This window comes from Ammospiza caudacuta, chromosome 8 (assembly GCF_027887145.1).
Source record: "Ammospiza caudacuta isolate bAmmCau1 chromosome 8, bAmmCau1.pri, whole genome shotgun sequence".
Classification (NCBI taxonomy): Eukaryota; Metazoa; Chordata; class Aves; order Passeriformes; family Passerellidae; genus Ammospiza; species Ammospiza caudacuta.
The window spans coordinates 43,798,852-43,821,144 of record NC_080600.1 but is presented as its reverse complement, the minus strand read 5'-3'; the positions used below and the strand labels follow the sequence as shown (position 1 = coordinate 43,821,144).

The following is a 22,293-nucleotide window of genomic DNA, read 5'->3' as shown; positions in this document are numbered from 1 at the left end:
CTGGTGTGTGCTTCCAGTGGCTTCAGTCCCACACTGTGGCCAGCTCCCGGTGCGTGTGCTCAGCCTCCTTCCCTGGGGAGCAGAGCTGGGCTCCTGCAGGGCCCTGCTGCTCTCCCTCAGCTGGCTGTGTTAGGACAGGGGCTGGAACGGCCATGGGAGGATGCCCTGGAGGAGGGGGTTGAGGTGTGGGGGTCTGGGGGCTGCCCCAGGCGTGTCAGAGGTGGGGCAGCTCCCACCAGTGCAAAACAACCCATGCTGGTTTTACCTGGGCCAGGGGCTGCAGCCCTGAGTGACCTGGAAGAGCTGCTGGTGCTGCTGGCTAAGCTCTGAGGCTGCCCAGCAGTGCTGAGCTCACATTTTGTGTTTTTGAAGCACCTTTTCCTTGAGCTGGGTGTCCCTGCTGTCTGAAGGGCTCTCCGGAGGGACCCGTCCCTGCTGGGATGCCCTGGAGCGCTGCCCCGCTCCCGTCCGTGCAGCCCCTGGGGTGGCTTTGGCTCTGAAGTGCCCCGTGTGCAAAGGAGGAGGGCAGGCACGGGGCCAGGGCTGCTCCAGGCTGTTGTGCCCGAGGCAGGGCAGGGATCCCAGCCCCAGCCTGCCTTGGCAGCAGGGCCCCGGCCCCTCGGAGCTGATCTGGGCACTGGGCTGCTGATGGTTCCTTGGCATAGCTCTGCTCTGCTTCAGACTGCCTCCGTGCATTGCTCCTGCTGTTTAACTCTGTCTGATCATGTGCCCAGCATAACTGTGGTGGGTCAGGTGTCAGCAGGGGTTACAGGTGCCTTGGTGCATCCAGGACAAGGGGGAAAAGCTTCCTTGGGGAATGGGTCTCTGGAAGGGAGAGTGTCATTCTGGGAGGTGAGGTGGTCAGCCCTGCCTGGGCCTTTCTGTGAAGGTGAACACTGAGTACTTGGGTCAGAAATCTCTGATCATTTTAACTGATGACTAATCAATTACTGCAAATAAATACAGAAGTAATGGCTTGGCTTTCATCACTGAGCACTTAAGAAGTGCTGATGATTTGAAAAGGCACAACAGAAGAGATCTGAAAGGAAAATGGCAATATCAGATTTATTTTCAATTTTCATCTGCTTCAATTAGAATTCAATCTGAAAAATGAAGCCAAATACCTGCACATAAGGAGCATTTTGTTCCATATGACTAGAGATTATCTGCAGGAATCAACCAGCACAGGACAAACAAACCATTCTGAGTCACCTGCCCTGTCTGTTGGGCTAAATCCTAAGAAACTGCAGAAGAGTTGCTTTTCAGAGGCCTTGTTGCACAGTAGAAAGTGGAGTAAAGAGTGGTCTGTATTTCCGTGTAAAGACCAAGTTTCATGGCAAAGATTGGAAATACAAAGGTAAATTCACTCCTTTATTTCCTGTTTTAGAGGGAGCATGTGCCTCTGCTTTATGCTGGAATCAGCCAGGATTGTTGCACAAGGTGTAGTTACCTGTCTTCAGCAGCAGGGAACTGGGCTTGGGCCATCGAAAGGAAAATCCTGGGAGAGGCAACTTAAACTGGGAAATTGCTCTTCACAGAGCAGCATCTTCCTTAAATACATCTCAATCTTTTTCTTGCCATCCAGCAATGGGTTTTGCTGGTTAATAGAAGTGATTCTGAGTTTTCTGCTGAAGATCTTTTCTGTTTCCCCTCCAAGCCCAGATAATACAGTTTTACAGATCACCTTCTCAGTTTAACAATAATTTAACTTTCTAGGAACTGGTTTAAAGAATGTATCATTGATATTACATGCCTGCTTGGTACTGGAGAGTTCATATTTCCCTACGACAAACCTCTGTACCTACATGGTAGTTGCATGTGATGTCTCTGTGAATCTAAAAAGATGTTGCAGTAAATGCATGGATTTAATAAGTGAAGGAAATTATTTAGGAAACAAGACAGAGTTAAAAAGGAGTCCAGTCAACGTTGGGTTGTGTTTCGTGTAAGGAACTGATGAAAGGCTAAGCACTGCTTTTGGGGTGGTTGCACTTTTGGACAGCCGTGGAAGCATACATAACTCTCGTGTCTCTCCTTTCTGCAGCTCCAGGGTGGTTGATGGAGTTATGATTCTCCCTGTACTGATGGTGATGGCGTTCCCATCTCCGAGCTGGCAAGGTGAGTGTTGTGTGGGGTCAGAATTTCCAGTGTGGTGCTTGGTAACTCTTCCACGATTGCTCCAGTGAGCCATTGGCTTTGGAAAGTGACCTCTGTAACTGGTTTACACAGCTGTGTGCACGTGAAGCTTTTGTGACATGCAGTGTGTTTAAGGTTTGCCTCAGAAAAAGGAAATAGTATTTCCACTGCCATGGAAAGGAAGAAATGGTTCATTTCAAGATGTCTTGGATGTTCTGAGACGTGAGCCCCTGAAAGATGTGTACTCGCCACTTCACAAGCAGCCTTTGGAAACCATTGAGTAAAGGCTTTCTGGGAGTCACATAGTTTTCTCAGTTTTACATTTTAACTTACTTGAGAGAGATCTCTCTGTCTGCTGTGGCATATCTTTGTCACGCTGAAATAGCTGAATTACAACGGTTACCTCCTACTTAGTGGTTCTTCAGCACTACCTGAAAACAACATCACTTCCCTTAAAGCAGATTTTATTGTCTTATGATTTCGTTAGCTCTAACTGAAGCCGTGAAGAGCAGGATGATGTTTTTTCCCGGGCCCTTCCCTTTTGCAGACGATGAACGGAAGCTCAAGATGGTGCCCTACGAGTGTGTGTGTGAAGGCATCTCCTGTGGGAACGGGGACCGGTGCCAAGGCCAGCGCTGCTTTGCTTCCCTGAGCATTAATGACGGGGCCAAGGTCTACCAGAAGGGCTGCTTCCAGGTCTATGAGCAACGGAAAATGACCTGCAAAACACCCCCGTCCCCCAACCAGGCCGTGGAGTGCTGCCAGGGGCACCTGTGCAACATGAACATCACTGCCCAGCTGCCCTCCTCCAAAGGTGAGAGCTGAGTTTTGCAGGGGTGCCTGCTGAGAAACAGGGGGGCTGGCTCTGATCTGTGCTGGGAGAGGGATGGCTCCAGTGCTGGCTGAAGGGAGGCACAGGGTGCCTTCGTGCCCTGGTCCCACCCTGGGGCTGCTGGCACACCCCTGGTGCCCACGGGTGCACTGCTCTGTGTGGCTGGGGCGGTGAGGGGTTACCCTGTGGGGCTGGGGTCAGGATGGAGGCGCTGCCTGTGAGGAGCAGCTCAGTGCAGTGGGGGCTGTGCTGTTCCACAGGGAGTGCATCATCCTCCATGCAGGTGTGCTCACACCTGGCTGTGGCGCAGCCTCTCTGTCACGCTGGGTGGGCACTGAGGTTGGGTTGGTGTCAGTGCTGATGGGCTTAAAGACTCTCTGGGAATCTGCAAAATTATTTTTTCTCTCTTTTCACATTTTTCCCCTTCCCCCCTCTTTTCCAAGGGCAAACCTTTCAAGGAGAAGCTGCAGGTTACAGCATGGAAACACTAATCATCGTTATCCTGGCCCCTGTGGTAGTGTTGATAGTTTTTTCTGCAGTAGCTGTGCTGATCATACGGAGAATACAGAAGAACCACATGGAGAGGCTCAATTCCAGGGATGCAGAGTATGGCACAATCGAGGGCCTCATTGCCTCCAACGTGGGGGACAGCACGCTGGCAGTAAGTGACCCACCTCTGTGCAGGGTGGCAGTTTTCCTCACGTCCTAGCTCCCCTCTCCTCCTTCTGTGTGGCCACGTCACTAAGGGCATGTTTTGCTGCTGGGGATGCCACTTGGCCTCAGGACTTGAGTGGTGCTGTTCCTGTGCTCCCAAAACTGTCGTATTGATGAATTTTAACAAAAGATGGATTGGGCAAGTGCAGGTCCTTTGACCTGGGGAATTGCTCTGTACTGTTCGTGTTCCTGGAAACAGTGTCAGCACATCAAAACAGTGTGTGCCTGGCTGCTGGGGGGCCTGAAGTGATGGGAGAGGTGAAGAACTGTGCTGCATGTGTGAAATACAACAACCTGAGGGGATGGAAAAGATGTGATGCTAGGTGAGAAAGAAAATACAGATAATTTTGATGTTTAAAACCTTCAGGCCTGACTGCCATGATCTCGGTAGCTGGACTCTGGCATGGCTGAGATATCAGTGACATTTGCTGATGGAGAGCAGTGGGAGTTCTAAGAAATGTGTAATTCTTACTCAAAGCTCAATTTTCAAAATGTGCTCTTGTTCATGCGGTCTCTGTAAAGTATAATGAGCTGGGAAGTGTTCCCTTTCTGCAGGTGACTGTCCCTTCCCTGAGGCCAGAGCACAAATGTCCCAGCAGCTGTCCCTCCCTTTATCTGAGCAGAGCAAGTAAAGCTTCAGGCACATGGAGTGTGTTTCTGAAGCAATGCAGAGTTTATTCTCCTTGCATTGCTGAGATAAAATGCCCCCAGCATTAAGAGGCTGGAAAACATTTTCTATTTTGGTGCTGTCCCACCATAATGTGCTTTCACTGCAAGGCTGAGAAGTGCCCTGTGTCTGTTAATATTTGTTTTTCTTTTTTTTTTTTTTTTTTTGTAATGCCTTTGGCTCTGTTTAATGAGCCCACAAATCCTGATATTCCACGTTACTGGTTTGAAAAAGCCAGTCCTGATGTATCCACCATGGCCCAGGCATGTGTGCAGCTGGTGATCCTAAAGCACTGACTTCCAGCTTTTACCAGCTCCTCTGTCTTATCTGGGCAAGATCATTTCAAGCCATTTGCAGACCTTTTGTACTTCTAGTTACTTAATGTTACTTGGAAATGCTGATAAAACCTGCAAAGAAAAAAATCAAAGTTTTGTTTCAAAGAGCTGGGGGGAGCTGGGAGCTGTCAGGCCCTCTGAGCCAGTGCTGCTGCTCTGCCTCCCGGTGTGGCTGAGGCACTACATGTAATTGGTAGCTCCTGTGCCCAAACGTTCATCTAAGCAGCAACTCTCCTAGATTCCAGATTTTTCTTCTCCATTGTGTTTTAAGTCACTGGCTTTGTCACACATTAGATAAGTTTACATTTAGGATTAGTCTCTGCAGTGTAGCAAGTGCTTAAAGCCCTAAGCTGCTTAGTGGAAGGAGCTCTGGCCTCTTCAAATCTTGTTTTTACAGTTGCTGTAGATAAGTTTGGGGATGGCTTTTTGTTTTCGTTGCCTTTGTTTTGCCTCTGATGCAAGCAGGAAGGAAAATGAGCCCTTAGTTGGGTTAAAAAGTAAGGTAGTCTCTGCCACTCCCAGATCCTTTTTATTGAGCACTTGTTAAGAGGTTCTTAGAAGAAGTGAGGTTTCATGGATATCTGGTCCAAGCGCAGCAATGCAGTTTTCTGGAAATAATAGAAAGTTGATTACACTTATTTTCCTTTGTAAAGAAAGAGTCTAACAATAGTTGTTAATGCTTTGAACTAATACAAAACTCCTGGCTGTAAAAGTAGCTGGGCATTAGCATTTTACAAGGCTAATGGGATTTTAACATTCTATCAGGATCTCACTCATGTTTATTATAAGCTTACAGCTCAAAGTCTGCTTTCTATGCACTAAAAATACCAGAAACAGATAAAGCTTTTAAGAAAGATTTGTTACAGAAGTTTTTCTGGAGTATCGATGACAAATCTTGTGTAGGTGATTCTGGAAAGTCCCTTCACCTCGTTTATTTGAAAACTGGTTTTGGTTTTAAATCCTGCACCGAGCTTGAATAGGTATTAGAAACAGAACTGAGAGGAGATAAGGTGAGCAAAGGAAAGACTGAAGTGCTGAAAAAGGGCAGAATCTCATGACAGAGGATAGCTGGTATGCCAGGAGTGGTCTTCCAGTGCACAGACGTCTGTTGTCATATATTTATTATTCTTATTAAAGAAATAATGACTGACTAAGCAAATGCTCTTTGACCCTGAGTGACCAAATGGCATCCCCAGAGCCACAGAGATACCCCTGAGCTTTAACCTAACCTGTCCTTGGTGTGTGTAAACAGGGAAAAATGGGGTTTCTCATGGGTCCTAAACAGCCGCTTTTCCTTCTGAACAGGATTTGTTGGACCATTCCTGCACATCTGGAAGTGGCTCTGGACTTCCCTTCTTGGTGCAAAGAACGGTGGCTCGCCAGATCACGCTTGTGGAGTGTGTGGGTCAGTGTCTTCTGGCTCTTTAGTTTTTTGTAGGGCTTTAGTGTTCATTTTAAGGATTCATTACATTTTTCTTCAGCATATTTTCATTATTAATTGAATAGTGTTAATTGAGTTTAGGAGGCATTTGGGTCAAAGATACCTGGAGGCATTGGCATTGAGCCAGGGTGCTGTGCAGGCACTGAAGAGGTGAGGAAGCTCTTGGGCTAAAAAGCTTGGCTTGCAGACAGTATGTCCTGATCTCCACAGGACAGGGCTTGGTTTTGGTGGGGCTGGTGGTTTTTAATCCTTTTTTTGTTTGTGGATGGGTTTGGGCTTTTGTTTTCTTTAAATCTTCATTTTGCAAGGGGTGATGATGGAATAGAAATGTAAGGGCTGTATCCCCAGCATTACACTTCCTTCCTGTCCCCCTTGCTGCAGAGTTCAGAGCTCTGTGTTGCGCACACTGACCTTGCCATGTGCTGCCTGAGCCACTTCAGCTGCAGAGGCACTTTGGTTGCTGGTGGTGAATGGTGCCAGCTCCCAGTTGGAGCCCTCTGTGCTGCAGGGGTGTGCGGGGAGGGGAGAGAGCAGGCAGGGAAGGCGAGGGGTGCTGGAGCACAGCTGGCTCCAGTGCTGACAAGGGCACGGAGGGGAGGTCAGCCCACCGCTGTGGTACTTGCTCGTGGCAGTCGAGTTCTGCCTGCTTGGGGCTGCTTGTTAGCTCACAGCTTCCCCTGTGTTTTTCCCCACCAGGAAAGGGCCGTTACGGAGAAGTGTGGAGGGGTCAGTGGCAAGGAGAAAACGTTGCTGTGAAGATCTTCTCTTCTAGGGATGAAAAGTCCTGGTTCAGGGAAACTGAGCTGTACAACACTGTACTGCTGCGGCACGAGAATATTTTAGGTAAGTGGGACAAGCACATTCTGTGTCCTGGTGTGTCTGGTGTAAAGGTGAGTTACCTGGACAGGTAGCACTGCACGCTCAGCAGGCAGCTCACAGTCTCTGGGTTCTTGTGTTGTGATAGATGGCTGGAGAGAAATTCTCAGGGAGAGACTTGCAGGAGGGGCTGAGTCCCAAACGGGGAGTGTGTCACAGCAGCTGTGACTTGCTGCCCTGCAGTGTTCCAGCAGGAAGCACTTAGTCAGCCAGCTGAGCACACAGAAAGCAGTGGAGGTGCCACAGAGCCCTGTGGGAGGGACTGGCTCCTACAGCTCTCGGGGCAGAGTCCTGCCCAGTGTGTCAGCTCTGGAAGCTCTGGTGGGGCTGTGTTGGGTTCTAATCTCAGTTTCCCTGCAGAAATGGAGGGAGAGAAGGTGGGGAGGAGTTTATAATGAGATTTGGGGATTTGAATACTTTTCCTTATGGCTAAGTAAAGTGCAATATGAATCCAGTATTTTCTTCTGTTTAACTGTTCTGCTCAGGGTAAGCTCTTTTGGTGTTTAAACTTCAGTTATAGCTGCATGATGTATCTTTTTCCCTGTAAATAGGAAAGTAAATGAACCTTGTGCATCACTCATACCTCATGTGCTTGGTTCTGAGAACTGGGCAAGTGGCTTTGTTGTGTTGAGCCATGTCTGAGGTTTAAGCAGCCCTTTGATTCATGATAGACGTGCCCTTCTGTCGCTGGTGTGCCACCTCTGCAAATAAAAGCAGCAGCACATTTTGAATGCTGACACTGCCTCACCCAAAATCTGTCTTCAGTCAGTTTTCCTTTGGCTCCTTATTCTTGCTTCCTGTCAGAGAATGTTCCCTGGCTCTCTAGCTCACTCTGCCAGACATTTGTGTGTTTCCTGAAGCAGTTCCTTTCTTACTGCAAAAATAATTTGGTGGCCTCCTGAAATGTGAATTATTGAACTTCCCTTCCCAAGAGAGCAAGTGACTTGGCTGAAATTACATTGCATATTTTCCTTGGTGCTCTGCCTGTGTTTAGTCTTTCTTGATGACTGTCAAATTTGTTGGCTATTTTAGGGATTTTTTTTTAGATGCAATATTAAACAATATCACAGATTACAGAAATGTCACATTGTGCACAAGTCTGACTTTAGGAGAGAAGGCAGTGGGTGTTCTTTCTGACAAATGTATGTGAGCTTTTTATAAGCATGATTTGCTCCTTTGACTTGGGAATAAAACTTTTGTTCCCAGGTAAAGCTGTTGAGATCACTGTGTGGATATATGCAGAGGTGACAGGAAGGGAGCTTCCCCTGAATTTGGGGTTCAGTTTTAAGACATGATGTTTTTGAAGGCAGTTCTTGAGCAGAAAATTTTCTGTTTCTTCATGGAGATCATTATGGTTGGGCCACCCATTTTAACCCTTTTCTCAGCAGTCTGCACTAGCTGCCTGTGGACTCTGAAAATGGAAATGGTTATTCCTGGCTTGAGGTTTGGGGTGTTTCTGCTTTCCAGTGTGACCCTCTCAAGTGGCAGCAGCAAATGTTCTACAGACTTGGGGTCTTTCTGCTTGACTGGGAACTTCCCCACCCCCAGACCCTCAAAAAAGAAGGAAAAATAATATTTTTAATGTGTGTGGTCCTAACAAGTAGTTTTTTGATGTGGCTGACAAATATGTAAAGGCTTCTTGTGAATAGATGTGAGTTAGGGTTCCAGCCTTTGCTTTCACCACAGCAGTACCTGCAGTCGTCTGCAGTGCAGCTGTAATTAAACACGCTGTGCATTGCAAGAGGGGCCAGCAGCACTGATATTGAGAGCTGAAGGGACCTGCAGGGATCATCGAGTGCAGCTCCTGGGTGGATGGGCTGTAGGGGTTACTCCCAGCACCGTGGCATTATCAGCACCTGCTCTGCCTAGCTGAGCTGCTCTTCTCGGGACTCTTGCAGGAGCTCTGTCCGTTCATTTTCGTGTTTCTCCTTCTTCCTCTCCCTGCAGGTTTTATTGCATCCGACATGACTTCCAGGAACTCGAGCACGCAGCTGTGGCTGATCACACACTACCACGAGATGGGCTCTCTGTACGACTACCTGCAGCTGACCACGCTGGACACGGTGAGCTGCCTGCGCATCGTGCTGTCCATCGCCAGCGGCCTGGCGCACCTGCACATCGAGATCTTCGGCACGCAGGGCAAGCCGGCCATCTCCCACCGCGACCTCAAGAGCAAGAACATCCTCGTCAAGAAGAACGGGCAGTGCTGCATCGCCGACCTGGGTGAGCGCAGCCCCGCTCCTGCCGAGCCAGGGGCTGGGGGCTGCGGCTGGGGGAGTGAGGGGTGCTGCGGGCCTGGGGGGTGTGTCTGTGAGCCCGCAGTGAGCCCTGTCCGTGTGCCCACAGTGTCCTCTGTCCGTGAGCCCTGTCCATGTGCCTGCAGTCCATGTGCCCACAGTGACCCCTGTACATGACCCCTGTCTGTGAACCCTGTCATGTGCCCACAGTGTCCTCTGTCCGTGAGCCCTGTCCATGTGCCCACAGTGACCCCTGTCCATGTACCCGCAGTGTCCTCTGTCTGTGAGCCCTGTGCATCACCCCTGTCTGTGACCCCTGTTCATGTGCCCACAATGACCCCTGTCCGTGACCCCTGTCCTGTCCCCCGTCTGTGACCCGCAGTGACCCTTGTCTCTGTCCTCTGTGCATATGCTCACAGTGACCCCTGTCCGCTGCCCTGTCTGTGATCCGCAGTGATCCCTGTCCTTGTCCGCTGTTCTGTCCCCTCTCTGTGACCCGCAATGGTCCCTGTCCGTGTCCCCCGTCCTGTCCCGCGTCCTGTCCCTGTCCGCTGCCCTGTCCGTGTCCCGCAGTGTCCCCTGTCCCTGTCCCGTCCCCCATCGCGGCCGCTCCCTCGCGGGCGCTCCCCGCAGTGTCCGGTGCGGCCGCCAGGTGGCGCCTGCAGCCCAGCCGCGCTTTTGGGGCGGTTTCGCGCGTTTCCGTTGCTCAATGCCATTCCCGGATCCCCGAGGATGCAGGGGTTAGACCTCATCTCTGAAACAGCGTGTGTGCTCCCGCAGACAGGCTGAGCCGTGTGCTCGCTGTCCCCGTGCCGTGGCTCTGTCAGCTCGCGTCGTGCAGGGCCCTCTGTGGGCCCAAGAGCGAGCTCCCTGGCACCAGCTGGTTCGGAGCTGAAGCACGATGCACGGGTGCTGAGGAGCAGTCACGGCAGGGTGGCATGTTCACACCTTGGAGCGATGTCTGACAGTAACTTTTTTTTGCTTTTCTATGCAGACAAGGGAGGAGATAGCGGTAGAACTGTATTTAGGCACCATTGCCTGGGCAAAAAGTATATCAGGAAATGGGAATTTTTACATAATAATTCTACTGCATAGTTTCTGTCACTTGTGCCTGAGGGACTTGAGATACAGACAGGGAAAACATGAAAGCCACATACTTGGGCCTCTGGAAGTTTGATGTCAGAATAGTAACAAATGCAGCAGTAAGCTGAAAATACAAAGTGTGAGAGACTGGCTTTTAAATAAATTTGTAGTTCACTCTGAGGAGGTGCAGCATGTCCAGGCATTGATTGACATGGCACTGGTATAGTGAAATCTATTACACTATTTATCTACAGGTTTCAGAGGTCCGAGAGATTTTTCTAAGAGAGCACAGCAGTAAATACCTCCTGATTAGTTTTTGTGGTGGTTAAAATAGCTATTTTTTAAAATGTGACCTCCTCAGATATATACCTGTCACATTTTTCCTACGTTCCTCCTTCATAAGGGAAACTTACCAAAGAATTTGTTGCTTCTGGCATGCATTCCTGCCTTCCTTCTGTGAGGCTCTGTCTTGTTTCCACCCTCTGGTCCTTTCCTGTGAGGATCTGGAGCTGGGGCTGCTGTGGCACCCAGGGTCAGGAGCGGCAGGAGCAGCAGAGGCTGGCTCAGGGTGCTGTGTGACAGAGCCCAGCATGGATGTCCCTCATTCCTGCCCAGTCTGCCAGCTGGGGACGTTCTGCCTTTGTCCTGCCAAAGCCGTGCAGGTGCCTGGTTGGGCCTGAGCTGGGCAGCTCTGTGGGGCAGCACGCAGGGCTGGGAGCTCCACGGGCCCTGTCACACACTGGGTCCTGTTTGGGAGCTGGTGTCTGACAGCAGGAGCTGCTCCATGGCCCTGTCACACACTGGGTCCTGTTTGGGCCCTGGTGTCTCTCAGCAGGAGCTGCTCTGCCATGGGCTCTGTCACACACTGGGTCCTGTTTGGGAGCTGGTGTCTGACAGCAGGAGCTGCTCTGCCATGGGCCCTGTCACACACTGGGTCCTGTTTGGGAGCTGCTCCACGGGCCCTGTCACACACTGGGTCCTGTTTGGGAGCTGGTTCTGACAGCAGGAGCTGCTCCATGGCCCTGTCACACACTGGGTCCTGTTTGGGCCCTGGTGTCTCTCAGCAGGAGCTGCTCTGCCATGGGCTCTGTCACACACTGGGTCCTGTTTGGGAGCTGCTCTGCCACGGGCCCTGTCACACACTGAGTCCTGTTTAGGGGCTGGTGTCTGACAGCAGGAGCTGCTCCACAGGCCCTGTCACACACTGGGTCCTGTTTGGGAGCTGCCCCATGGCCCTGTCACACACTGCGTCCTGTTTGGGAGCTGCCCCATGGCCCTGTCACACACTGCGTCCTGTTTGGGAGCTGCCCCATGGCCCTGTCACACACTGCGTCCTGTTTGGGAGCTGCCCCATGGCCCTGTCACACACTGGGTCCTGTTTGGGCCCTGGTGTCTCTCAGCAGGAGCTGCTCTGCCATGGGCTCAGTGCCCCCAGCCTGCAGAGCCCCTGGGTGGGCAGGCCCTGCTGCCCAGGTGCCACACAGCAGGGATGTCTCTGTGATGGTCACAGCACTGTGTCCTGATCCCCCTGCTTGCTCTGGGGTGTGTGGGTGCTGGCTGGCCTCCCTCAGCTGCAAACCTTGACCTGTCTGCAATCTGTTTTGCTCAGTTTGGGTGAAGTTTTACAATTTTTATCAAAGTGTTCTCCGAGGTCCTGATGGTTTTCAGAGTTGGCCAGGAAATGTGGTTTCTGACCTTTGTTTGCTGTTGCAAGCTTTTTTTAAGGAAAAATTATAAACCATACATACTGTATAATGTAATCTAATATTAATTTTAAATAGCACATAGAAGTGTGTGTGCCACTTGGATCTGGGAGCAGACTTCTTCTCTTCAGTCTAGGGTCATGAGATGGTACATAAGGTGTCACTAAGAAGGATGGGGACAAACATTTCAGCAGTGCTTGTTGTGGTGGGCCAAGGGGAGGTGGTTTGAAACTGAAAGAGGATCTATTTACATTAAATGTAGGAAGCGTTTTACACTGGGGGTGGTGAGGCCCTGGCACAGGTGCCCAGAGCAGCTGGGGCTGCCCTGCATCCCTGGCAGTGCCCAAGGCCAGGCTGGACACTGGGGCTGGGAGCACCTGGGCAGTGGGAGGTGTCCCTGCCCATGGCAGGGTGAAACTGGCTGAACTCTAAGATCCCTTCCAACCCAAAGTATTCTGTGATTTTTCTAGAGGGGCCATAAGCATATTCTTATCAGCTTGAAATATCTTGAAGTGCGTTTGAATTGTAGAAAAGTGTTTTTCAAGTTTTTATTACGTTAAAGAACAGACTGTTCTTTGGAAAGAAAGGCAAATGAATGATCTGGTGCTAGGTTAGTTTTTGTGGGACTGAGGTAAAAAGCCTTTTAAGGTTCACCTAAAATAAACTCCTGTTAAATGTAAATAGTATATGTCATTCTTAGAAGATTTGTGGAGGAAATTAGGGAGAGTTTGCGTTGCCCTCTCTGTCGCTCGGCTCTGCCATGCACCCACTGCTCCTCAATTTGCAGTGCTCTCTGTTTACCGTGGCCAAATGAGTGCTCTGTGCGTTTCCAAATTTACAGTAATTTGGTCCCTCACATAATGTTCTCTGCTTAAATGTTTAGTAATTAGTAGAAACCAGGTAGAGTGGTTTTGTCTGACTCATTTTAGATCTGCTTGAGGATGTTTATTTTTCAAGCTGCTGCAAATACGGTGTTTTTGTTTTCCAGCTTTATTTTTTTAACTTGTGTGTATCCTTCATGCAGTGTTTTTCTTCTCCTTTCCCCACAGTTCTGGTGTATCCACCTACCCAAAAGGTCTATAAATAAACTTGAATGCTGTGTAGAATTGTTTTGTTCTAAGCAGCAGCTGTTTGGCCTCTGCGTATCCATGCCCGGAGTGCTGGGGACATCCAGTGGCTGCAAAACACTTCAGGCAATGTTTTGCAAGAGTGCAATAAAATGCTCGATGATAATCCCTTGGGAGATACCGGGCCTGTCTGTGGCCCCTGGGGCTGGTTTTGCTGGCAGGGCTGGAGCTGACCCCGTTGGTCTTTGGACAGTTGTGCCCTTGGCTCCTCTTTGCCAAACCCTCTGCCGGGGACCTTGGGCGTGTGCTGCCGCAGCTGAAGGGGGCCTGACAGTGCCTTGTTTTGGTGTCCTTCAGGCCTGGCAGTGATGCATTCCCAGAGCACGAACCAGCTGGATGTGGGGAACAACCCCCGCGTGGGCACCAAGCGCTACATGGCCCCCGAGGTGCTGGACGAGTCCATCCAGGCCGACTGCTTCGACTCCTACAAGCGCGTGGACATCTGGGCCTTCGGGCTGGTGCTCTGGGAGGTGGCCAGGCGCATGGTCAGCAACGGTGAGTGTGAGGGCTGGGCTGCCCTGGGCTCTGGGCACAGCCAGGCACCTGGAACGGGCTGGGCACCACGGGGCTTTATCCCTGAAACGCTGGGCAGGCTCTGGCTGTGCTGGGGCAGTGAGGATCCTGCTGCTGCGCCTGTCAAGGCAGAGAACAGAGTCCCCTGCTCGTTCCAAGGCCTGGTGGGACAGAATTCATATCAAATAGCTAAGTTAAAGTTTTAGATCACAAGGTCTCTGTCCTTCTTCCTTGTGTCATTAAACCGTAGTGAATGTTTGTAGGTGTCTGTTTCTCATGACAAACCCTAACTGACAGAAAGAAAGGCAGTGCAGAAGGTATCAGAATTCAGGACTGCTTTTGCTTTGCCAAGCTGGAAAGCAGCACTGGTCTGTGCACAGGTACAGTTCTGGCACTGGACACAGGTACTGCTGCAGCAGCTGCAGCTCACAAAGGCTTTACCTGAGTTGCTCTTGAACAGGAAATGGTGGATTGTGCTGGCAGCTTCACCAGGTTGGTATGGAGCTCATGGGACTGCAGACCTACCTGCTTATAGATGCATGCTCTGGGAATTTGATTCTGAGTGAGCCCAGTGCCACCATGGGCACACTTGAGGTGATGCAGATCTGTGCCTGCATTGGTCACATCAGGACAGCTGAAGTTTTGGGTGCTGGTGACACTAATTGCACAGAACCAGTTGCTCTGTACTCCTGGCTGTTGCTGTAAGTAATTCCATGCCCTTGCGCTGGTTGGGACGGAGTGAACATCTTCCCTGGCCCCTGTGTGTTGGGCTGTGTGGGAATCATTGCTGGTCACTCTGATAACCCTGTTTGCTTTGCAGGGAGACTGGCATTGGGAGTGAGCCTGCAGGAGCAAGGCAGGGTGGTGTCTTGGCCGGCCAGAGGCACTCATCAGGTCCCTGTGCTCTTCTGGACTCGGGCACAGCCTTCCAGTGACTCAGCCTGATTTAGTGCTTCAGCTCACAGAGACCTTCAAGTTGTTCTAACATGACTACAGAGTCTTGTAGTTCTTAATTTTTATTTATTTATTCTAATTTATTTTTTATTTTTATGTTTAAAAACTTACCCAATGATCTTCCAGGTGACACGGTGGTTCTTGGTATTTTCTTGTTTAGTATGAGGAGGAAAATGTGATAGGAAACTCCTTTGGCACTTGTGTGTTGTCTGTGTGCTGCAGCAGGAGCCAGCCAGCATTTTCTTTGTACTCAGAATGTGATTTCAGTCCCCAAAGCTGAGTTTGCCTCTCTTCAAATGGAGCAGTGCTGGTTCCCTGGAGGTGTCCCCTGCTTTTGGAATGTGCTCCCTTGGTTCGGCACTTACCTGGTGCCTGGTGCTCACAGCTCACATCCTTGGGAGTTGCCATGGTCGTTCCCAGGGCTGTGCTCTGGTTCCACAGTGACACCAGAAGCTCAGAGGTGTTCCTCCTGCTCAGAGGAACTCTGGTGTGTGGTCGTTCCCTGTGCGAGGCTGGAGCTGCTGCTGTGCTTTGTGTTGGGTTCAGCAGTGAGATTTGTGCATGCACAGGACAAGCTGGGCTTAAAGTCAGCTCAGGGCCATGGACATGTCCCAGGGCTGGAGCCCCTGTGCTCAGGAGCCAGGCTGGGAGAGCTGTGAGTGTTCCCCTGGAGCAGGGAAGGCTCCAGGCAGAGCTCAGAGCCCCTGGCAGGGCCTGAAGGGGCTCCAGGAGAGCTGAGAGGGGCTGGGGACAAGGGATGGAGGGACAGGAGCCAGGGAATGGCTCCCAGAGCCAGAGGGCAGGGATGGATGGGACACTGGAAACTGGGAATTCCCGGCTGGGCTGGGATTGCCAGAGCAGCTGTGGCTGCCCCTGGATCCCTGGCAGTGCCCAAGGCCAGGCTGGAGCAGCCTGGGACAGTGGGAGGTGTCCCTGCCATGGCAGGGCAGGATGGGATGGGATTTAAGGTTCCTTCCCTCTCAGACCATTCTGGGAGTCTGTGAAGTAACAAGGAGTGGAGGTAAGAAGCCACTGCAGTACCTGTGAGTTGTAGGTGATTGGAGAGCAGAAAGGCAGCGGCCCCAGCAGAGCAGGAGGGTGTGCTGGGAGTGACAGCAGTCACCTCCAGGCTGTGCAGAATGCCCGGGCTGTGCCCAGGCTGTAGGCTGTGCTGTAGGCTGTGCCCGGGCTGTGCCCAGGCTGTGCCCGGGCTGTGGGCTGTGCCGAGGCTATGCCCAGGCTGTAGGCTGTGCCCGGGCTGTGGGCTGTGCCCAGGCTGTGCTGTGGGCTGTGCCCAGGCTGTGCTGTGGGCTGTGCCGAGGCTGTGCCCGGGCTGTGGGCTGTGCCCAGGCTGTGCTGTGGGCTGTGCCGAGGCTGTGCCCAGGCTGTGCTGTGGGCTGTGCCCAGGCTGTGCCCGGGCTGTGCCCAGCTGTGGGCTGTGCTGGGCAGCCGGGTGTCCCCGGCAGTGGCGAGGGCAGCGTGTCACGGGGCAGGGACGCACTGTGGGACAGAGGTTGAGTGGCCCCAGCACCGCCGAGCGCTCCCGCCAGGCTGGACAGAGCTCGGGGGCTCCACAGGCAGCACTGGAGCAAAGGCCAGCCCGCTCCCTTTGTCTTCAGCACCACGTGTCTGTGCCCTGGGCTCGGGAAAGAGCACATGACAATAGTGAATGAGAGCCAGAAGAGAGAAAGTTCATCTGGGATATCCTCGTGCACTGGGAGTGTGTTCAGAGCTCTGTGACAGCCGGATTTGGGTGTTGGTCTCTGCCAGGCCCTGGCCTTACCTGCAGGACAGGTGTGGCAGCAGGGGCACGCAGGGGGGTGTGTTCATGAGATCTCACAGTAAAGTGGAGTCCTAAGATGGGAATTCAGGCCAGCAGGTGATGTTTGGTAGCTGCAGTTGGGATGTGCTCTGAGCAGGAGGGTGGGGGATGCTGCTTTACACGGCATATGTCACTTGTCCTGTGTCCATGTCAGAATAGCACAGGCAAACTGCAGGCTGGGAACTTGCTGGGGTAGCCAGGTCTCCAAATTGCCCCACTGTTCTCCAAGGTGCTTGTAATCTCCTGTTTCCCTTTTACACCCTTTTACAGTCTTTTGCAGAGTATGCACAGAATATCTATGGGACTTTGATCTTCATCTCCAATGGAACAGGAAAACTAAAATACAACTGTTGTAGGAAAGATTGAGAACCTCTTTTCAGTTTCAGGGTATCCAAAGCAGCAGAGATTCTTCTGGATTTCATGTCTGGCTGTGGGACAGCAGATTTCAGTCTGTGGAATTTCTGTCAGCAGCAGCTATTTGATGTTCCTGCTGGACACAGAGGGCCTCATTAGCTCCGGCTTTTTCCACACTGCTGACCCAGATGCCTGTCTTTGAACACCAGTTTGTAAATGGGCTTCCTGAGAGGGCTGGGCTCCCTGCAGAGGGTTGGTGAGCCTGGTGCAGTGAGGAATCAGGGATGTGCACGTGTGTCCTGGGGAGCAGGCAGAGGGGCTCCAGCCTGGCAGTGTTCTGTGCGTGGGTGACAGGCTGGGGCAGCGCACACAGCTCTGGTTTCAGTGCCAAAGCCCAGGACATGGCCAGGGTGTGGGTTTAAGGCCAGGCTGGATGGGGCTTGGAGCAGCCTGGGACAGTGGAAGGTGTCCCTGCCCATGGCAGGGGTGGAATGAGATGGGCTGGAGGGTCCCTCCAACCCAAACCAGTTTGTGATTTTATGAAGATGTATTGAACTCCTGACTGCCACAGGCTCTTGGGTGTTTGGTTTTGTGATGGCTTGTGGTGCCAGTCACCCTGGGGATTTTACTGTTTTCATAGCAGGGAATGAAATGGTTTGAAGCACCAGCTTGAGGGTCTGTGGATGCTGACATGCTTATTGGACTCTTTCAGGAATTACAGAAGCACCAAAGTGTGTGTTGAGCCTGTTAGAAACCCCAGTGCAGACCTTACATTTTTCCATCTGTAGGAATCCCAGTTTTTGGTAGGCAGGAAAGCTACATGCATGGCCTTTTGGCAAGGGATTTACTTCTCCTTTCAGCTCCAGCATTTGCACAGTGGGTATAGCCCATACTTTGTGGACTTGCAATATGATCCAATTAATTAACATTTTGAGTAGGAAAAGCTGTTCTTGGGGCAGTGAGGGCTGTTCTGTTGTTCGGAGGCTGCATGACACTGTAGGGTTGAGTTCTAAAGGATTTTTGTGCTCTTGGGTGGGTTTTGTGTTCCCTCTGTCCCTGCAGAAGTGCTGTTCACTGTCACACTCATTGAGTGATGTCTGTTTGTGTCTCACCAGGAATTGTGGAAGACTACAAGCCACCCTTTTATGACTTGGTTCCGAACGACCCCAGTTTTGAAGACATGAGGAAAGTGGTCTGTGTGGATCAGCAGAGGCCCAACATTCCCAACAGATGGTTCTCAGACCCGGTCAGTATGTGCTGGTCTCTGTGTCATTGCCAGGGAAGCTTTCCCAGTTATCACTGCCTGGGGAGGATCTCGATGGCCTCGTCAGCAGTGTCACTGGGCAGGGTGGGATGTGCTGCCTGGCATGGGGAGCACTGAGCAAACTGACAGCTGCCAGGTCTGAGCCACCCACAGACTGGCCTTTTAGGAACATGATTTACAAAAATCCTTACAGCTGCTTTTCCCAGTGGCTGTTCTCCCTCCGAGGGGAGGTGAAGGGGAGAGAAGCTGGTCCAGGGCTTTCTGTGGCTTACAAGCACACACAACAGAATGCTGGCCTTTCCTGCCTGCAAGTTAGGAGCTGTTGCTGTTTTTGAAAGACTGATGCTCAGGTTAATTTTTCTTCATCAGTATCAGTCTGGCCTCTCCAGGCTGCCCTTGGAGCTGTGGAAGTCAGCTGGAAATCTGTAGGGCTGGGCAGGCAGAGTGCCCATCAGTGAGGTTTGGGTGTGGAGCTGTGCCCTGTGCTGGGAGCCCAGCCAGTTAAATCTTGCTGGGCATGATGAAATCACAGTCAGAACTTCTGTACCTTCTCAGCTGCCTTCATGGGTCTGCAGGAGTTGGTTTCATTGAAGAGAAATTCTGGGTAGTGTTTGCTCAGTTAGAAAAAACGACAACACTATAGTCTAAAGTTGCACTAGTTGGTCACTCCAGTCAGCCCATGGGCCAGCTGTGCTCTTGGTTTAATCAAGTTCTCAGACTTACATGTAAGCTCTGTATTTGATAACTAGTGGGAAGCCCTGAAAATGGAGTGTTCATTAGGCAGTAAAACCTCTCTGTGTGGGTGCCTGGCCCCAGCCAGTGCTTCCTTGGCTCGTTATTTGTGAGTGACCCCTGTGCTGTGTGGTTTTGTTCCTCCCCAGACGTTGACGTCCCTTGCCAAGCTGATGAAGGAGTGCTGGTACCAGAACCCCTCAGCCAGACTGACAGCCCTGCGCATCAAAAAGACTTTGACCAAAATTGACAATTCCTTAGACAAACTGAAAGCTGACTGTTGACCCTCTCCTGGCGGCGCTGTCCCGGCAGGAAGGCGCCTGGCTGCCCCGAGGGCTCTGCCCGGGCAGTGCCAGCCTGGTCCCCGTGCTGCTCGAGCAGGAGCCTGGGGACAGCTGGGGACCCCGCACTGCCCGGGCCAGGTGAGCTTGGGGACAGCTGGGGACCCGGCACTGCCCAGGCCAGGTGAGCTTGGGGACAGCTGGGGACCCGGCACTGCCCGGGCCAGGTGAGCCTGGGGACAGCTGGGGACCCGGCACTGCCCGGGCCAGGTGAGCCTGGGGACAGCTGGGGACCCGGCACTGCCCGGGCCACCTTGCCTTGGGGACAGCTGGGGACCCCGCACTGCCCGGGGCGGCGCTGGGACTCAGCTGCACGGGCTGTGCCTGAGCTGGTGGCCTGAAGGAAGACAGAGAAATCCTAAGACAAGATCAGGGCATTAAACAATGGCTTTGAACAGCTTTTTTCTTGTTTATTTTCTTTTTTTTTTTTTTTTTTTTTGTTTCCTTTTTTTTCCCTTTTATTTTTTATTTTTAATATTTTATTTTAATTCTCCTAATCACTCCCAAGGTGAACACACGGAAGTGGTAAATTTTAATCAGCAATATTGCCTGTGCTTATCTTCTTTATTGCACTAGGAATTCTTTGCATTCCTTACTTGCACTGTCACTGTTAATTTTAACGACATGACTTGCCAAAAATATGATTGGCTGTATCCTGCATTGATCTATGCCTGAGTAATAGGAAAAGAATTCGGTAAACTGAAAATGTAACTGTCAGACTTTAGCTGCATTTTACATGTGTACTGATGTTTACAATAATGCTGAACATTAGGAATTTCTTGTTTATCCAAAACTTGCAAATTATTTATTACTAGTGCACTTGCCAGTTTTTTAAACTGTAAAATAAGTGCATAAAGTTAAAGCTTATTTTTATGTGGCCTCTTTCATGATTTCTTACACAGACGTTTTTGTAACACAGTATAACCTGAAACATGAATTGTTTTCTGTATTATCATATTACAACTCGATAGTCACATTTTAAGTGCTTCACATTTGTAGGTGTGTGGTCTGTACCATATTTTCAGTTGGAATATGGAACGTATATATAGCCATTTCCCACAGGACCTTGCATCTGGCATCTTACTGATCTGGGAAAGGAAGGCAATGGAGGAGTTAACTAGAATATTAGGTCATGAATGCTGTGGGGAAAATGCATTTTATTTCTTCTAAGCTATATAATATGCATTTAAACTCTGCCAGAAAAATAACTATTTTGTTTTAATCTACTTTTTCTATTTAGTAGTTATTTGTATAAATTAAATAGAATGTTTTCAAGTCAAACGTGGGAGTGTTTTAGTTGTGTTACTGCCTGTCAGTGATCAGGTGTCCCTGTGTGGAGCCTGGGCTGTACCTGCAGGGTCCTGGGGGCTGCTGGTGCCCTTCTGAGGTGCTGAGGCTCCAGAGGGGCAGCAGAGGTGCTGGGCTCTCCCTGGCCATGTCCCTGTCCCCATGTCCCTGTGTCCCGTGGTCAGGATGCCCAGAGGGGCAGCAGAGGTGCTGGGCTCTCCCTGGCCATGTCCCTGTCCCCCTGTCCCCGTGTCCCGTGGTCAGGATGCCCAGCCCTGGGAGGCAGCTGGCTCAGTGGGCACCAAGGCTTCCCTCTGCCTGGACTCTCCATCCACTGCTCTCCTTCCTTACAGCCCGTGCAGGAGCCCAGGAGTTCCCTCTCACCCTTGGAAAGGAGCTCCTTTATTCATAGCCCGGGATGCCCCAGGTGATCCAAGGCTCTGGACAGGGATCAGCCTCTCCACAGCTCCTCTCTGGGGTAAAACACTTCCCTGAGGGTCCGTCAGCACTTCAGGTCTGCCAGGTTCTGCTCTGCTGCCTCTCTGTAACTCCTCCTGCTCAGCCCCGTCCTCCCTGTCCCGTTCCAACGCGTGCAGTGCCTCATTCCCAGCGCAGGAGGAGCAGCAGCAGCCAGGTGTGTGGGGCTGAGAGACAGCTCTGCAGAGCAGCCTGAGCTGGCACCAACTGCCTGGTCTCTAATTATATGTGATGAGAAAAAACCAGGAAAAGTGGGATTTGGTGAGTTTTTGTCTCAGTTTGTAACAGGAATTGAAATGCCTGGATGTGTTTTGGTTTGGTTTGAATTGGTGTGTGTGTGAGCCCCTGGGCTGGCTGGGACGCGGCTGCACCGGGAGGGACGGGCTGTCCGTGGCACAGGGGAGCCAGGCTGGGTGCAGCTGTGGAGGGGAGGGCAGCATGCTGGCAGTGGGCACTGCCTGCAGCCCCGCAGTGCCCCTGCCTGCTGGGACACCTGCCTTTCTCTAACAGCTGGTGGAACGGGCAGCAGGACTCAAACCAGGCGGGAAGCAAGGCAGGCTCCTGTGGAGGTGCTTGGGGTGAGGCCAGCAGGGGTGTCTGGACAGGCCAGGGTGGCAGGAGGTGGCACTGCAGAGTGGGGACAGAGGCAGAGGTGGCACTTCAGTGTGCAGTGTGGGTGTGTGGTCAGGTTTTTGGTTGAAGTTTTCGCCTCTCCAGTGTTTTCCAGTGCGGGGCTTGGACGACAGAGGCAAGCTCTTGTGCTGAGGGTTAGTGACAGCTGTGGCCGTGCTGGTGGAAGCTGGGCTGTGTCCCTCCAACCCTGCCACTCTGAGTCACAGCATCTTACTGGGCATCCTGTTTATACCTGCTCCAGCTGCAGCATCCTCTGCAAAGTGCAGTGTCCTGGAACAGCACTGACCGCAGGCTGGGAGCGGCTCTGGGCTGGGTTTGGGTTTCCAGCCCCAGGTACTGGCTGTCAGCTGTGCTGGGGCTGCTTGGGGTGCTGCAGGATACGGGGCCTGCAGCAGGAGCACCACGGTTCTCTCCCTGCCAGGGAGCTGTGCAGAGCCACAGGGTCCCCCCTGAGCCTCCTTTCTCCAGGCTGAGCCCCTTCCCAGCTCCCTCAGCCCTCCTGGGGCTCCATTCACTTCTCTGAACACACAGGGGATAACCGACAAAAGGATAAAACCACAAGCCATAGGAACACCCCAGTAATACTCTCTATCCTGTGTTAGATAAAGGAGATTATCTGGAAAAGCCGCTGGCAGGGTAACAGAGTCTGTCAATGCTGGGAGTCCTGGGCACTCCTGGGTGTGCTGGGCAAGGTCACCCTCGCTGCTGCTGCTCTGAGTGCCTTCTGCATAGCAAAGCATCCAGGGTTTACGTTAAACATATTTCACT

At 51.6% G+C, this 22,293-nt stretch overlaps 1 protein-coding gene across 2 annotated transcripts in view; it reads left to right on the top strand.

Moving 5' to 3' along the window:
* Window positions 1-19,509, top strand: part of ACVR1 (activin A receptor type 1) — a 43,636-nt gene extending 24,127 nt beyond the window's left edge. The window contains exons 2-11 of one of the 2 annotated variants that reach the window (XR_009275025.1): window positions 2,042-2,115; window positions 2,681-2,947; window positions 3,409-3,626; window positions 5,987-6,086; window positions 6,819-6,965; window positions 8,946-9,221; window positions 13,446-13,643; window positions 17,907-18,037; window positions 18,937-19,252; window positions 19,339-19,507. Coding sequence is in view for 1 of the 2 variants with exons in the window: in XM_058809966.1 (XP_058665949.1) it covers window positions 2,064-2,115; window positions 2,681-2,947; window positions 3,409-3,626; window positions 5,987-6,086; window positions 6,819-6,965; window positions 8,946-9,221; window positions 13,446-13,643; window positions 17,907-18,037; window positions 18,937-19,071 (1,524 nt within the window). In the remaining variant the exon portion in view is untranslated. Of the gene's footprint in view, window positions 1-2,041; window positions 2,116-2,680; window positions 2,948-3,408; window positions 3,627-5,986; window positions 6,087-6,818; window positions 6,966-8,945; window positions 9,222-13,445; window positions 13,644-17,906; window positions 18,038-18,936 lie in introns of both variants that reach the window. The other variant, XM_058809966.1, reaches the window with a different exon arrangement.
* The last annotated feature ends 2,784 nt before the right edge of the window (window positions 19,510-22,293 follow it).